At 46.3% G+C, this 17,292-nt stretch overlaps 1 protein-coding gene across 1 annotated transcript; it reads right to left on the bottom strand.

The window, feature by feature from the left end:
- Window positions 1-11,869: 11,869 nt before the first annotated feature.
- On the bottom strand, window positions 11,870-16,813 carry LOC307236639 (uncharacterized protein). The gene is made up of 4 exons (XM_080009115.1): window positions 16,716-16,813; window positions 15,396-15,518; window positions 14,978-15,107; window positions 11,870-13,093 (listed from the first exon to the last, which is right to left on the bottom strand). Exons 2-4 carry the CDS (start codon window positions 15,508-15,510, stop codon window positions 12,856-12,858), a joined length of 483 nt encoding a protein of 160 aa, XP_079865241.1. The 5' UTR covers window positions 15,511-15,518; window positions 16,716-16,813; the 3' UTR covers window positions 11,870-12,855.
- Window positions 16,814-17,292: the final 479 nt, after the last annotated feature.

Raw genomic sequence — 17,292 nt, forward strand, 5'->3', positions numbered from 1 at the left:
CGAATTACTCCCGTACAGTAACAGCCCTCCAGCGCCCCCGCCCCCCGCCCGCACTCATATCATCCTCGATTAAACTGCAGAGGCCGCCACCGAAGCCTCGCCTCTCCCGGAGACATAAAGCAGAATTAAAGAGGGATTGTAAAAGTCCCTTTAATGTTATTCTTCCGTCCCCGGGGAAGTTTGCAAGGTGAGCCGCGTGCCGGGCTCAGTTTGCAGACTTACCGTATCTCAAGGACCTGCAGTGACACTGAAAGGATGGTTTTGCTGTTTATCCGACCCAAGGCGTATCGAAATGTTGGCTCCCATTATTTACAGCTGTTCGTAGCACAACCTCTCTGAGCGCTTTAATACTGAGCAACGTCGCCGCCGCTGTTGCCACATACAGTCCGATGGGGCAAAGTCTGAAGCCGTAAAAATATATAGATAAATAAATAATACAAATAAACAATGGCCACAAACTTTTTCAGGGGTTTATTGTTTCCTTTGCACCTCTGCAAATCAGCTCTTTTGTCCACATCCGTGTTCACATATGAGACTAGAAACCGGAAGTTGCATCGCTTCATACCGGCAACCTGCTGTAGCCAATGTTACACTTTGGATGTCAAAGAGTGCTCCTCATAAAACGTGACATTTATGTTACTGAAAACACCACCAGTGGAAATACGATGTGAGTTTGGTGTTTTTCAAATTTAAAGATGGCCGACGCCTTGTTTAAAGTGTCAGGGTTAGTTTCTCTCTCCCTTTTTTCTTTTGCTTCCCCCCGTCTTCCCCTCCCCTCCCGTGTGGCCACGGTCTGCGTGTCTGGAGGTGGGCGTGGCTCCCCGGATCACTCCCCGTCTGTTCACCCTCCACGGCTGCGTGGTCATTCTTCCATCCGCGCTCCCGTCAAGCTGCAGTATTTAATTTCACGATGCGGTGTCGGCCCCCGTCGGCGAGTCAGCGCCTGCTTACGGTTTTGGACTTGGGTCTCCAGGAGGATCTCGGCCACGCCCGCTCGCTCTCCTTCCCATCATGCCCGTTCACTCAAATGGCCTTTTGGTGAAATAAGACCCTATATTCCACATTTGTTTGTGAGTCTGTGCTGTGCATCCTCGGGTCCAAAATTGAACATATTATAAAATAAAGAGTCTCTAGTTCTCCCACTCAGAGTTCCACTTAACCAACGTTTGGTACCATGTTCATGATTCATGTTCTCATCCGTCACAAATATTAAGTATATCGAGTAAATGGAGAAGTCAAGTCCAGACTTCCCCATGAAAATGTATATATTTTATTTTTATTTTTTTTATAAAAGTTGGATGAGCTGTTGGAGAAAAAACTTGTTTGTTTGTATAAATAAAAATGTAAATAGGTGGCTGGTGTCACAGATGTGCCCGTGCCGTGGCCCCTGAGCGACACCGGTCGATGGGAACATCTCGGCCTTACCGGAGAACGACGCCTGGCTCATCAATCGATTTCGTTTTGTCCCTGACCCCTTTTAGGGCGATCTCTGCGGGGGAGCTTTCAAGGGCTGAAACGGGAGACAAACTGCACCGATTCCCTCCCCGTGAACCTGGAGTCCGAGTCCTCGCCGCTTCATGATTTTCGGGGATCAATCGGGTATTCGCACCGCTAACCCTCGCCCACATAATGCGTTGAAAATTGGGTTTTGTGTAATGGTGTTATTTTCCCTGTTTCAGCACCTACGGCTATTTCGTTAACTGTGCACGTTTCACAGTTTACAACCGTTGGATTTGAACGGTTTTCGTGCACTCCAGCATGACGATGATTGGGTGATTCGTGCATTGCTTCTGTGCCGTGTCCTGCATTCCCCAATGCATTTTGGACACACACACACACACTTTGCAGTAGAAACACAATCAATGCACAGATTTAACAGGAAAATATGTCTTAGCTTGATGTGGTCCCTAAATGACCAGACCCCCTTCCAAACAGGATATCTGACATACATCTACCTCTGTTACCAAAACGCCTCTGTCCAATTATGGAAAAAATGTGAGGTTTTGTTAATCCGTCCTTCGGATTCGTCCATCTCTGACTGTTGCGATAATTTCCCCAAATTCTAGATAAACGCATTACCTTCCGTTGTTTTTTTTCCTCAAATGCTCGAAAACACGTGGAAAAACCCAATGAGCAAACAGGTCCTGAGTCCGGGGCTCTGGCACCTCCGAGCCGGCCGTAATTGGTAATAATGAAAAACAGAGCAAAAAACAAAAAACAAAATTGCTTTTGCCCGCCGCTCCGGTCCAATCTCTGCGTGGACGCTCGCTTCACCTGTTCATTATCCGTCGTCTGTCAGTCACGGGTTTGACACTTCCACGGTTGGTGGTGGGTCAAGGATAAGCCACACACGCACACGCACACGCACACACACACACACACACACCCTCCTGTAGCTGTGATCAGTGTAATCAGTGATGGGCAGGTGTGATCTGATCTCAATGAGTCCACGGGCAGCCAATAAAAAACTCCACAGGACAAAGACACACCCACGCACACTGTCACACAAAAACACTGACAGCTTATCCTGCCTAGTGTCTATAAAAGCCAGGTGGCATTAGTGGGACCAGATGCTGCTCACTGCAAGAAGCCCTGTGCGTGCGTGCGCATGTGTGTGTGTGTGTGTTTTTGTGTGTATGTGTGGCCGTCTGGCCGTCGAGCTTGGACAGTTAGAGGTGTTTCATTAAGATTAAAGAGGATTTCTCACTGCCTTCACACTCGAGGACAAGCATGCACACACACATGTCAGCGCTGACCTGTTCTATGAAACATGGAATTAGTGAAAGAAAAAATTTGTCAAGTTTGATTTTTAAAAGAGTTAATTGGATTTTCCTCGGCAATCCATGAGATCGGCTGTGCTGTTGCCTGTGATCTTTGCATTTTAGTAGGGAAAGGTGGCGGACCCCGCCACCAACAATTGAAACATCATACAGAGGAGCACATGCACAGCACAAACACATTAAATGACTGTTTCTTAAAAAGGATAAGATATTGGTCGTTTTCAACAAAATATTTGTACAGATTTACCACTTTAACAGGGTAATTTTGAAATAAGAGAAGAAGAAGAAGCATTTAATTGTCTTAGAGATACACACACGCACGCGGGGAGTGTTGACCACGCTGCACATACACACACACGCATGAAGGTGTGGTGGCTGAAGAAATGTGGCTTCTGCCTTTTCTTACCCCCCAGGGGCAGCCAGGAGCAGAGGGCAGCCCTTTTTCCATCGGCGCCCGGGGACCAAGTCCAGAGATCCATGTCGTTCTCCTTGTTATTGTTTCAGGAGAGCCTTCTGCATGTTTTTAATTGGGGTCCTTTATTTATGTTGGCGGGTAGTGTGAGCACAAGCAAACTCCACACAGAAAGGCCCCTGATTGGGCGGTGCCAACAGCGCTCCAGGAGGGAATCGAACCCAAGAGCTTCTTGCTGGGAGGCAGCAATGCAAGCACTTTGCCACCGTTCCATAATTTATGATACTAAATGATACAACAATAAAATAAAAATAATACAAATGATTTAAGTTGTATGAAGCCTATTCGAGTTAGCCTTGGGACTGAGCTTGTTTCACATACTCTATCACACTTTAAAGTGGCTGTGGTTTAGACTCTGCAGCCACTTCACGCCCAGTGAATCCAGAGAGGCTCCCGATCTCTTGTGTGTACAGTCGTATGTATATCGGCTGCTGGTTTCATCATCTCTTCCTTCCAAGCTAATATCTCATAAATCTCTTATTGCTTTTTCCTCGCTCTATTAGGTTTAATAAAACCAAAAATGATTACACGGTTTCCCCACTTCATAAGGCAAACATGAATTTTTAAGTTGACACATTTTTCATTAGTCTAAACAGGCCTATATTAAAACAATGAAGGGCTCCGGGGCAGCGCACAACAAGGAAACCTTTGTTAATTTTCCCTCGTAAAACTGCTAGAAACAAGGCAATAGCCATGTTTATGATTGCCGCCACCCCCCCTCACCACCAGATGTATTCATTTAAAAGTAGGCCCCCACGCATTTTGGAAAAAAAGATAGAGGCAATAGAATGAAAACATGTAAAAATTAAAAAAAAAGTTTTAAAAAGCGAGCGCAATCATTTTTTTCCGAGGCAGTTGGGGGTCCTTTGGGCACTCGGAGTCCCTCTCCATGCGCCCAGATCATCATATGACAGATCTGTCCGGAGGTCCGACGAACATTTGCGGTGCGTTTGTCTGTGCTTTCAGATACATTTTTTTACATGAAAAATAAAGCGCACCGATACCTTGATCCACTATCTTAATGGCTGCTTGTGAGCGTGATTGATACTGGTAGTTAATATTTAATGAGAGTTTGATATTGCGGATAAATATTTACACGTTGCTGACAGCTGCGGGAGTTCGTGTTTGGGGGTTCTACATCACCCGTGTTAATCTGGATCATTAGCGCCGAAACGGCCCCATGTGTCAGCGTGTTTTATTAACCAGCGCCGTGTGAGGGAGGAGATTATATGAGCGCCCGCTGGAGCAGAGACCTGCTCACTGGAGGGAGAAAGACAAGAATTGGGGGGGGGGGGGTTCAAAGCCTTGAGTGACTTTATTTCCATTATATCTTTTATTACATTGATTATTGAGCAGGAGATGGAACCTGTGACTGTTGAGTCCCTGTAGGGCACAGGAGACGGGTTTCCACTGATCAAATAAACAGGGCTTTACCAAAACATCACCGACAAGCACCATTAGAGATGGAAGGCTCCAATAAGTTTTCTGTTTACTTTCCAATAATCTCCTTTCGCTTCTAATTGCATTACCACAACGGCATTAAACTTAACTTAAGCTACTTCATTATTACTATTATTATTGCTCTTCTATCACGACTCCCCCTTGGGTCGGTTGCTGGGTCGGTTATCAGTCTTCTGGGAGTTCCAGGGCTGTGAAGGCGCTGCTTTGCCGACAGCTGCTGCCTTGTGTGTTCCAGGCAGCCATTCCAGGCTCGGTCGATGGCTCCCCGGGGCCCAGGGGACAAGAGCGAGAACACTTGGGTTTTTTCACTTTCCAGATGTTCCGCACCTTAAGTCACGGGTCCTGCCGTTCTGCTCGTCCGACTTCTTTCCGTGTCAGCCATCGTCCGGCGGCCTCCCGGTAAACTCTGGTTTCCGTGTCCCTCAGGATTTTTACCCTTGCATCCCCTGGCACCGTTTCAGGCTTATGCAACCATGGCTTTCAATGTGCAGTGATCTGGTATTGCTCGCAGATGTTTCTATTTTCTATATAACATACACAGATCAGCCACAACATTAAAACCACTACTTATTACCACTAATATTGTGTAGCTCCCCCTTGCGCTGCCAGAACAGCTCTGACCCGTGGAGGCATGGACTCCACAAGACCTCTGAAGGTGTCCTGTGGTAGCTGGCACCAAGACGTTAGCAGCAGATCCTTTAAGTCCTGGAAGTTGCAAGGTGGGGCCCCCATGGATCAGGCTTGTTGTTCCAGCACATCCCACAGATGCTCAATCGGATCGGACCCTAACCCCGACCATGGAAGAAAAAAATGATTCATCAGACCAGACCTCCTTCTTCCATTGCTCCATGGTCCAGTTCTGACGCTCACGTGCCCATTGTAGGTGCTTTCAGCGGTGGACAGGGGTCAACATGGACACTCTGACCGGTCTGTGGCTACGCAGCTCCATACACAGCAAGCTGTGATGCACTGTGTGTTCTGACACCTTTCTATCTTAACAGCATCAACTTTTTCAGTAATGTGTGCTACAGTAGCTCTTCTGTGGGATTGGACCAGACGAGCCAAGCTTCGCTCCCCACGCACATCAATGAGCCTTGGGCGTCCATGACCCTGTCGCCAGTTCAATGGTTGTCCTTCCTTGAACCACCTTTGGTAGGCACCAACCGCTGCATACTGGGAACACCCCAGAAGACCTGTTGTTTTGGAGATGCTCTGACTCAGTCGTCTAGCCATCACAATTTGGCCCTTGTCGAGGTCACTAAGATCCTTACTCTTGCCCATTTTTTCTGCTTCCATCACATCAACATCAGTGATTAGTGAACTGACTGTTCACTTGCTGCCTAATACATCCCACCCCCTGACAGGCGCCATTCAAACAAGATGATCAATGTTATTGACTTCACCTGTCAGTGGTTTTAATGTTGTGGCTGACTGGTATACATAAGTTGCCATTCCTCTTCGTGAATGCTGTGGCATCGAGTCAGGAGAAGAGGCGGATTGATTTCCCTTTCACATTCTTTACCTTGGTTTGTAGGTAGCCTTTGGTATTTCTGCCTGATGGTACTTGGTGCACAGCGCTTGATCTCGGGCAGCAGTGACGAGAGCTTCTGCCGACGCCTTTGCTTCTTCGGCAGCTGTCTGTTCCTCTGTCTGGCGCTGGAACTGCCTTTCTCTGTCAAAGTCAGTTTGATCTCCTGCTCAGGTATTGGCACCTTGGTCCGGCCTCTTGCATGGCCCTCCTTGGCGCCGCTCCCAACCTTCTGGATCATCGTGTCCCAGCCTCGCTTGGCGGACCACACGTACTCAATCAGACTGACTTCTGCTCGGCCGTGTCCTGCGTGGTCGTTTGTCGGGCATTTCCTCCGCGTTGGGATATTGGATCGGACTACTCCGTTAGAATTGATTATTAGAACTACGCTATTCTGCACGGTGATCCTGGATGTTGTCCCTGAAAGTTGTTGGAGCCCCCACAGCCAACTCGGGGATCACAGCCTGAGTGCTTCTACCACCAATGGGACCAATTTACACCCACTTTCCATATACTGATTTATTTTTTTTCTCTCATATGCCATCTGTGTGATGCCGCTGGTGGCAGCCACATCCTGGAACCCCATACTTTTTGGACAGCTGTAGGCTGTACTGCTGTACGTAGTATACTCTTATACAGTACTTGTTTATACTTTCACAGTTCTGCACCAGTTACAAAGTGTTTTTCTTCATACATCATATAGATAAATTCCCACATACAAAAATCAGAAAGCCAACAGAAGCCAATCCCGGAAGCGCTGACGACACGGCCCCCTGCCGGGCTGCCGCCGCCGCCACTGATGGTATCACTTTAAATGCCTGCGTCTGCATGGGGCAAAGACTTGGTGCCGTTGCCTTGCCAAACTCTTGTAACGGCCTCTTCCAGCACGACGAAGATTAAGATCTTAAAGTTGATGCGGGGCTGCAGCACGCACGCTCCCCCCCGCCCCCCCATCCCCCAGTAAAGCTGGAGATTTACCCTCTGATTTAAAGGCAACGAGAAAAAATGCAAGCCAAGCGCATCATCCTCCCCAGCCCTCTCTGTCTCTCCGTCTCTCTCCTTCATTCCATCCATCAGACTTTCTGCCTGCCTATCTGCCTGTGGAAATGTCGTGGGGAGTAGAAAACGGGATGGATCAGGGTAAATTATGTCAACATTTCTGCACACACGCACGCAGGCAGGCACGCACGCACGCACGCACGCACGCACACACACACACACACAGAGGACAGGAGTAAGATACAGAAATAGACGGAGCTGACGTGTGAGAGGAGGCAGCTTCTTTTCCCCAATTCATTCTGGGTCAGGGTGGTACAAACATTTCAGAAACATAAGCAAAGAAAAAATGATCCACATCGGAAAAAATGAGTTATGCGACTTCGGTCGAGACTATTAGATCAGGTCCGACATCAACCACCACCTCGACATTTTCCAGAGTGGAGTTCATGAAATTCCGCTCTCATCTTTCACCAGGTGTGTGTGTGTGTGTGTGTGCGTGTGTGAGTGTGTTTGTTTTCCCTCTGTTGAGTCATACCGGGGGTAAATGGTTTGGAGAATTGGAGAATTATCCAATAAACTAAGTTTACTTTACTTGGCACGGCCCTGCTCTCGAAAAATCCCCAAATGCACACTCCTCTGACATGTCGGGAGAAAGAAAAATGATGTAATTCCGTGAGCCAGGCAGAGAGCTTTAATGCTTCATGGAGCGAAGAGATGCGAGCGTACCGGAGTTCACAACCACTTGTTTGTGAACCCGGAACTGAGGGATGAATGAACACCGAACAAACCTGTGCCCAGATCGGGTCGTCCATGCTGTTAGTGGTTTTAGCTTAAAGGAGCCATATTATGCTCATATGTCTAATTAATATCTGTCTCTGAGGTCCCCAAAAGCATGTCTTTGATGTTTTTTTTGCTGAAAATAGAGATTATGCATTCTAGCCATTGTAACATGCCTCAAAACCCCTCCTGTTCCTGACGGTCTGTTTCAGTGTGTGTGCAGCTTTCAATGGGAATGAGCTGCGTGCCACGCCCCACTCCAGGACTGTTTCCCCTATGAGCCAATGGAGCACGTAGTACGGTTCCGTTATACGAAGGACGTAAACTTTCACTGATTTCACCTGAGCAGTCCACCAAAATCTGTTTCTAAACAAATTCGAGGCGAGAAATATAGAATCATATTAGATCTGCAAGGCCTCATTTAAAAGTTTGTTCCGACTCTAGTGAGGCAAGGGCACTGCTCCGCTGCTGGTTGCCACTGCCTTCTTGACCGCACTTCAAACTTGCATGGGACACCATGCGGGTTTTTTTTTTGCTTCATTAAATTAGGAAACCTCGTAAAATAAAATAAATATCAATACATCTTTAATAAAATAAAAACACACTGGTTTTGTTTGGAGAAACCCGCAGCGGATTGCATGGCGCATATTTATTTTCGAAAGGTTGAAAATACAGAGAACATTTTAGAATTCATTAAAATAAATTGAAGAGATTTATTGTAAAATATTTAAATGGGAGCACAGCGGGAGAGGAGTGCGAAATACGGGAGGGTTGACAGGTATACACGGCAGAAGAAACACATAGCGCCATATTTTTTAAATACTTACATTTCCCTCGTCTGCAGTTTTGCCAGGACAATTGGTATTAATTGCTCTCTCTTTTACAAGATTTGTGCTGGTCCATGCAGCCAACAGAGAAGTACCCATGCTTAGCCCTTAGCTTCGACGATGCTTGCGGGTCCGGTGGTGCTTGGTTGTTCTCAAGCCGTGGGCCTAGTTCAGATTCTAATTCTAATGAGGCCAGAAATGACGTTGGAAGGGGACGCAAATTGAACGGCTTGTTGAATCACATGTTTTCTATAACAGGGACCACCCAAATAAACGGACTAAGTTGCCTTATTTCTCAGTTTGTGTGTTAGCAGGCCCATCAGAGACCCAAATGCATTTGCACATACACTGAAAAAGAGAGTTTTTCCTAATAGGTCCCCTTTAAAATACTTTATCTTGCTGTACTTTAAGACAGTTATATAATATAACATACCAGGCCGAACAGAAACCATCACTACACACTAAACATGACACGGTGAAACGCGAGCAGGCGATGCAAGTTCTGTTGCTGTAGTCAGGCAAAAACAAAGAAACTTTGCTCTGTCGATTGGGTCAACCTCCCATTGCCCCATTTGAGCAATGGGAGGCTGACATTATTTGTCCCCCTTATTGGTTGGTATTATTTACACATGACCTGTGGGAGCTCCAACATCACGCCCAGGTCCCTGGACTGGCTGGTGACTCACTTTTGAGTCACATAACATACTAGCCTCAGAGAATGTACTGTAAGTAAATTGACTGAAGATAGCATGAAAGTATACAGTGTGTTGTGAAATACTGTCTCCCAATTCCCCGGACTCCCCCAAAGCGCAGTGCGGTAAGGCAGTGTGACGAGAGTCCTTCTTTTCTCGACCATGGCGGCAGAAGCCAGACTTCAGCTAAAAAGTTCCTCCCTGGGTTGCGGACTTTGCATCCTGATTTGGACACCTTGCCTACTCCGTACCCTTATACACCTTCTGATATCAGTGCAGACCCTTTTTCATACCATACCGCCTGAACAAATTAAAAAGTCCCGGTATACTGGTACTGCGATGCGGCGGACAGCAGGTTGCGAAAATGAACTCCGATCCTCCCATCCTATTCCTCGAAGAGGCAGGGTCCAACCCGAGGTCTGGCCAAGGTTGGACTAGGATGGTTGTCAGTCCGCACGCCTCCACATTGACTTCAGGATCCACAGGCCTCACGTGACGGGCCTTTCCAGATCAATGAACATGTGACACGCGGCGACACACAACTAAGTCCATCCGACGGAAAGGTCATAGGTCGGGATGGTTAATAAGACGACAGAGAAGAAGAAAAATGGACGTGCTGTTTTGGTGAATGAATGTCCATTTTAATAGACAACTAATCATTAGAACTTTACAATCATTACCCTTGGAAGTCTTTCTCAGTTATATATAGCATTTGGAAGGTTGATTGACCAATGAGAACAAGAAAAAGTGATAAAGTTATAGTTATTGATTTTTTGATTTGATTTTGATTTTTTGGATTTGTGTTTACTCTTTCAATCCCAGTCTATTTACTCAAGAATTTGGTTCATAGCACGTGTACAGTTATATAGCGTATATTCTGTTCCATATATACGCCGCACCACCACACAGTCGTAGAGAACCTGGCCTCACCCCGACCCGGTCACCCTGCGTCACCTCCGTGTCCCGAACCCTCGCGTGAACATCCTGGATGTGTCTCTGTGTCCGCCCGGCGGAGGCGAAGGGGGGAGCGCTTCCACGGTCCTGTCGCACCACATGGGGCCGCATTATCTCCCCCTCCGCAGCTGTGATCAAACGTGAACTGGCATGAACCCTGCATCATCACAAAGCCAAACATCACTGAACTGCGGCTCTTCACAAAGGGCTTTGATTTGCCGTGTTTTTTTTATTCCGGTGACTCTCATTTGGTACAGACAAAAAAGTAAAAAATAAAACGAAGTAAAAGAAAACGAAACAGCTAAAGCAAACATTTAGGAAAAATGGTTTATTACGATGAATAACCAATTTTTTATTTTATTTTGAACTTTATTGTATATTGTCTTTTTTATTTTAATTTGTATTACTTTTATATTATATTACTATTATATTCTATCTATCAGTTTACCTATCAATCAATCAATCTATCTATCTGTCTGTCCGTCTGTCCGTCCATCCGTCCGTCTGTCTGTCTGTCTATCTATCTATCTATCTATCTATCTATCTATCTAGGATGTATCACAGCACACAGGGAGAAGACAATGTAAAAGTTGTATTAAAGGTGACCTTTGGGAGAGAGCTGAGACTCCATGTCTCCACCACACTCACCTCTGTCCTGGTGCAGGGACGTGTGTCCCTCTAGCTGAGTTCACGGTTACTGCAGCTGCTTCCAAGACTCGGTCATGGGGCGGAAACAGATCAGGGAAGAGGAGGAGATCAGCGTAGAACCACGGGTACGGCATGTGGACGTGTCCCCATATGGTGAAAGTATTAACTCTGCTTCTTCTACCGCGTCGACCACCGGTGCTTTGTTCTGCCCACTGCGCGGTGTTTTCGGGGGAACTGTCCGACGCCGCTTCCATTCACTTCACACAGAGTGACAATCTCTTTGAACCTCCCGATAAAATTACTTCATTATACCGGCATCATTATCTCGTGCAGACTGATAAAAGTGTCGCGCTCGGGAGGTAAAATGAAGCAGAATGCACGGAAATTACAAAAACATTAAAAAAATAAAAAATAAAAAATAAATCTCTGGTGGATGACGCCAAGCCTGGAGTCACATTTTCCCCCCGTCACATTTCAAAGGACGTCTACGACTGTGGAGGCGACGGACGCCGCATTGTCTTGTTGTTTACCGACCAGGCCATCATCTACCACAACAACAACAACAACAACAACAACAACAAAACTCATTTACTTCATCTCACTGGCGCCGTCAACCAAGAAATGACAAAAATAAATGGAAATCGGTCGTCAGGCACAAAATGTTTTGAAGTCGATGCAAATTTATCGACAGTTCTCGAGCCTTTGCTTGTTTTCAAGGAAGGATGCTGATGGATGCAACAAAAGCTTTATTTCTTGCTAATTGAGAACAGCAGTCAAACTGATGATCATACAGGTCTTTCCACCAAGCAGGGAGAGCTCTCCTGTCAGAAAGCAGAACAAACTTGAACAGAGCAAAATAGGGTTTAAAAAAAAAATGGAATGCCAATCGCAGATTACTTATTGCTTATTTCTGATGTGTCTTTGGATGTCCATTCGTCCAAACTCGTCGATAAAGTCTTATTGTATTTGTTGCCTGAAATGAAACTGATTTTTGGACTTAATACTGCATCATACATAATAATACGTGGTGACATGAACTTGATGAAGAAGACGAAAGCCGCGAAGTGCCAGCACCATCAAATAAGGAAAGAACACCTTGGACTATATACCATTTGGTACAGCCGGGGACAGCAGGATTCTGACGAGCGATGAGCACCAGGGAGTAAACCATAATTCAACAGAAGTGGGAACGCTGCACGAGCCAAGCTGTGGAGTCAGTTTGTAGTCATGAAACCGGAAGAAAGTTCGTCCTGTGAGGTTCAGGGTTCCCTCTCTTTGGGGTCTCAGTGAGATCGGCAAAACGTTAAGGCGTGCGGTCAAGAGACGCCTGATACCTTACTACACTGGTGGAGCGTGGAGCTGTCATGAGCACCGGGTTCAGGGAACGGTTGGAGGCCAATATAATGGTGGTCGACATCGTTGTTTTTTTTTACATGCTATTGGCATTTTACGAATAAAAGTTGTTTTTATGTTTCAATAATTTCAATAATAAAATTGGTATTCCACGAGAGAAATGATCTAACTGGGAAAAAAAAAAAATCGGTATCACATGAGGTTACTTTTTGTTATTCCCAGAGCTCATTGACCACATAATTTAAAACTAAATGGGGGGAAAGTACATTTGGGTTGGGTGAGGGAACCCACGGCCGAGCTAACTTGCCGTTTCACCTACAAAAACACGCCACAGCCGACAGGCTCTATGGGCTTTTGGGACATTTTAGGAGGCAGGGACCTTCTTCCTGACGATCTTCCTCCTGGTAGGCCCCGGGGCTGGAGCGGGCGCAGGGCCCGGGTCAGAGGCAGGCCCGGCGCTGGCGGTACCCCCGCGCTGGGCCTTGACCTCATCGATGAAGGTTTCTATGGCGGTAAACTTCTCCGTCAGGTCGCCCAGGTGAGCCTTGAGGGCGTTGAACTCCTTGTAGAGGTCGTCCAGCGCCTCGGAGAGCGGCTGGATCCTGGGGGGGGGGTGGAGGAGGGAGAGAGAGGCAGCGGTCGGTTTATTAGATGCGGTTAAGGGTCGGCGTCACCCGATTGCTGCGGTGGGGTTTGGCCACACAGTGTTTTTGGCCATTTGAAATGGAGATTTGAGCTGAGCCACCGCCGCCGTGGCTGGCGGCTCACATCCCACGGCCGACAGAACAAGATTTTAATTCCGATGGGGAGGGACTTTTTTGCTCACTCGCTAGAAATCCACCAAAGGAAGGATAAAAACACAGGTAGACATCCATCATGCCAAAACGTAAAAACAGATGTATCGATGCTTTTAACTAGAATTTGGATAAATTAATCAAAAATGACATGAAAAACATAGTGGAGGTGTTACAGGAATTAAAGGGTCGCTTTAATCTGCAGCTTGTCAATCGGTGGTTTTGAATAAAGAGGCAGACAGACGCTGTTTTTTTCTTGTACAAGGGTCAGTCAGAGATGTGCTCCAGAGCAGCTCCCTGAGACAAACAGTTTATTTTGGGGAGTCAGAAAATATACGGTCAGTTTGGGTTCGTACTTGTTCAAGACAAGGCAAACTCTGTGATGCGCGAAGGACAACGGGGTGTTGTTCCTGCTCTTGCAGCTGCATTGCGGTGAGGCCGAAATCAACGATAGCAGCGGCAGGACTCAAAGGTTGGGATGTCGGTGGGAATTAACGCCATGTGCTGTAGATGAAGATATGTGACTGAGGTTATATGAGGTTGTGCGCTTCATTATGTGATTGCATATATCTTTATGTGATTACATAGATTTAGATATATTGTTACAGAAGCATACGAAGAGATAGGGGACAAAAAAATAATAATAAAAAAAAATGATTAAAACTAAATAAACGATGGTCGAAAAATACTGCAAATACCACTCAAAGCCAAGAAAGAAGAAAAGAAAAGAAATAAAAACATCCTCCAGTCTAACTCTGCAAGCGGTGGTTATTTAGCTGTTAGCCCAGGGTTCTAAACCTCAGGCTCTGACCGTTTCCCTCTGCTTCCTCATGTGAAAGGAAGCCTGCTTTCCCCGCTCGGTTTCTTTCCACACACCATAATGACAGGTTCTACTGCTATTTCCACGTCTAAAATTGCAGTTTCCCGACTGTTTCTTTGTGGCAGCGTTGACCGCACAATGTACTCAAATCCCTCCGTGGCTGTGTGTGCCGGGGGGACAGGGAAACATTCCTACTGAGGCTTTCCTGCACATTTTCACTGGGCCTGTTTATTTAAGCATCTAAGCAGGGCGAGGCTGTGGAGCCGGGGAGGACCTAATTGGAAATCTCCTCGTTTTTTTTATTTTCATTTTTTATTTCACATCCCAGCAAAGAAATGCGAATCTGTCGGATCTGAGCCTCGGTCTGCAGGATGGGGGCGAGGCTTCCACTGATGTCTTGCGGGAGTTAAAGATGTCACACACAAGCAGACATGCACGGCTGTCGCCACCAGGACGCACACGCACCCGTCGCCGCGTCTCCGCCTGTGGCCGGCGGGAGTTCTAACTAACGTGTTTCCGCCCGCTGGCGTTGTCGCATTTAAGTTGTAAATGATGCGTCACTCACAGAACAAGTCTTTTGGAAGGGTGAAGTACATTCCCGTATTTGGATAAACCCCTTCTCTCCGAGGGAGGAAAAAAGCCGTGCCGGAGCATTTAGAAAACAGGAATTTTACCAGGAACTTGTGCAAAGTTGTTTTCGTGCCTGGATCACTGCCAGATCAGATGCAGATCCACGGTTTTGTTCAACCTCGGCTTTAATCCCGATCTCCCTTTGCCTGGGAGGTGAACGGGCACATGCCCTTTACCGCTCTGTTATAACACACACACACACACGCGCACACAGGCACACACAGGCACACACACGCACACACCTGGAATAGTCAGGCAGCAGGGACTGGTGGTCGTTCTGCAGGAGGCTTTTCATCTGGTTCATTATGTCGAACCTCCAGTTGTCCAGAACCTCTGTGAGGTTGGCCACACCCCGCATGTTGATTTTCTCAGCTGGGAGAGAGAGAGAGGGAGAGAGAGAGAGAGAGAGAGTAATTTTACAATTAGTAAATATAGTAATATTTGACCAAATCTACACCATGGCACCCATCTGTCCTCGACGGGCACTTGCCCCGCCTCAAACGTCCTCGTTGCCACCAATCTGAGGAACAACCAGAGTTGCGCACGGCGACATTGTTCTCCGACTCATCCTTAACCTGCCGCCTTACACTAATCACCAGGTGAGCATGACCTTTGACCCGGGGCAGTAAAACGGGGAGGGTAAAAGCGGAGGGAGCTCACAGCCGTCCTTGTAGTTCCACTCATCCTTGGGCGGCGAAGCGAGACGCCGCCTCTGGCCTCGCACCGTTACCGTGACGACGACCAATAACAGCAGCACGCTCAGTTTGAAGGCCATGATCAGTCCTGCGGGAGGAGAGGAGGGGAGGGGGTTCATTATTATTATTATTATGATTATTATTATTATTATTATTATTATTATTATTATTGTTATTATTATTTTTTATTATTATTATTCATATTTGGTGAAATCTTTGCAGCCGGCATCCTCTTCCATCAATCATAATCAACCACAGAGAGAATACATAGAATTGGTGCTGGTTAAGATGCTAGTAAGCCGAGCAAAATCACTGCCTTGGAGTCATTGGATCAACTTTAAAAATGTTTTTACGTTTGTAACTGATATTTCTTGGATGTTCTCAACTTGAAATTGGAAAAATCAAGATGCACATTTTGAGTTGAAAAAAACACAAAAAAATTGATAGGTTTAACAAATATAATCTGATTTTTTTGACTCCAAACTAATAGATTTTTGCAGTGCACCTCACTCAAAGCGTGCGTTTCGTAAGCTGGGAGAGTCCGAGGCGCTGGGTGTGAACGGTGGAACGTGTCCAGCCTGGAGTGTGTCCAAGCATCAGACGGCACGTTAATGTGAAAACTGATCAGATCGCAGAGCTGTAGAGACACGCTGAGCCCAAAATATGTTTGCCGCACAACCGCCTCTTTGTTTCCCTCTGACACAAACACACACACACTCACGCACGAACGGACACACACACATACACACACACACACACACACACACACACACACACACACACACACACACACACACACACACACACACACACACACACACACACACACACTGCCTTTACAGAAGTACGGAGGTGTAGCTGCATTGTAATTCTCAAAAATGATGGAAAACAAAACTCCTAACAGACCCCCAACCTCCAAGTATTTAAGAAGCAGAAGCTTTGTCAGGCTTTTTGTTCCACATTTCTTGGATTTCAATGGATTTCCAATTCTTAATTATGCTATGCAATTATGCATCTTAATTACACATATTAATATTGCATGATGTATTACAAGTTTCTCTTTGGCGGATTGGAAAATTAAGTGCTTATGCTTTTTAAAGTCACATTCACACAGTAGCATTCCAAAGTAGTATACTTTTCAAATGTGCTCCAGTTCTTTGTAATTAATGATAGGCTATACTGTATTACAAAAAATAAAATAGCAAAATCTTTAAATTCAGAGTGTAGATTTCAGTGTTTTTTTGTGTTGATATACAGTTAAAACTTTAATATATAATATTCTTACCTGCTTAGTAGTGGTGGGTAGCTGTTGCTGTCGCGGTTCCCTCGCTGTGATGAGAGTCCAGGAGAGAGGAAGGCTGCAGCTGTGTGACGAGAGAGAGCACGGAGATTGACAGAGCACACACACACACACACACACACACACACGTACACATACACACACACGCACACACACACGCACACACACACACACGCCCATTGCTGCAGCAAGTTGAGCATGCATACACACGCTCTAACAGAAAAAGAGTCAGAGTTATTTAAAATAAACACACTCCCAGTGACCCATTCATACAAACGAACACATAATACACGCAGACAGACAAAACACACACAACCACACTGACCGCAGGGGCCACATAATGACGGGATGAACGGTCAAGAAAATGTGTGCGAGTGAGAGAGCGTTGTGCATATGTGTGTGAGCGTGTGTGTGTGTCTGTGTGTGTGTGTGTGTGTGTGTGTGTGTGTGTGTGTGTGTGTGTGTGACGGAGGGAGAGTGTGTGTGCACACTTGGGTGGGTGCTTGCTATTTTCATGACCCTTGGAGGAGGTTTCACTTTGTTTCCCTCAAAAACGAATGAG

The sequence above is a fragment of the Zeus faber genome (genome assembly GCF_960531495.2).
Source record: "Zeus faber genome assembly, chromosome: 11".
Classification (NCBI taxonomy): Eukaryota; Metazoa; Chordata; class Actinopteri; order Zeiformes; family Zeidae; genus Zeus; species Zeus faber.

What these genes read in the sequence shown, in the direction of transcription:
- LOC307236639 (XM_080009115.1), bottom strand. Translation starts at nt 15,510, where the DNA reads ATGGCCTTCAAACTGAGCGTGCTGCTGTTATTGGTCGTCGTCACGGTA. An exon ending in GTGGAACTACAAGGACGGCT is followed by an intron (nt 15,108 to 15,395) that starts GTGAGCTCCCTC and finishes TCTCTCTCCCAG; the next exon opens with CTGAGAAAATCAACATGCGG. An exon ending in CTGCTGCCTGACTATTCCAG is followed by an intron (nt 13,094 to 14,977) that starts GTGTGTGCGTGT and finishes CCCCCCCCCCAG; the next exon opens with GATCCAGCCGCTCTCCGAGG.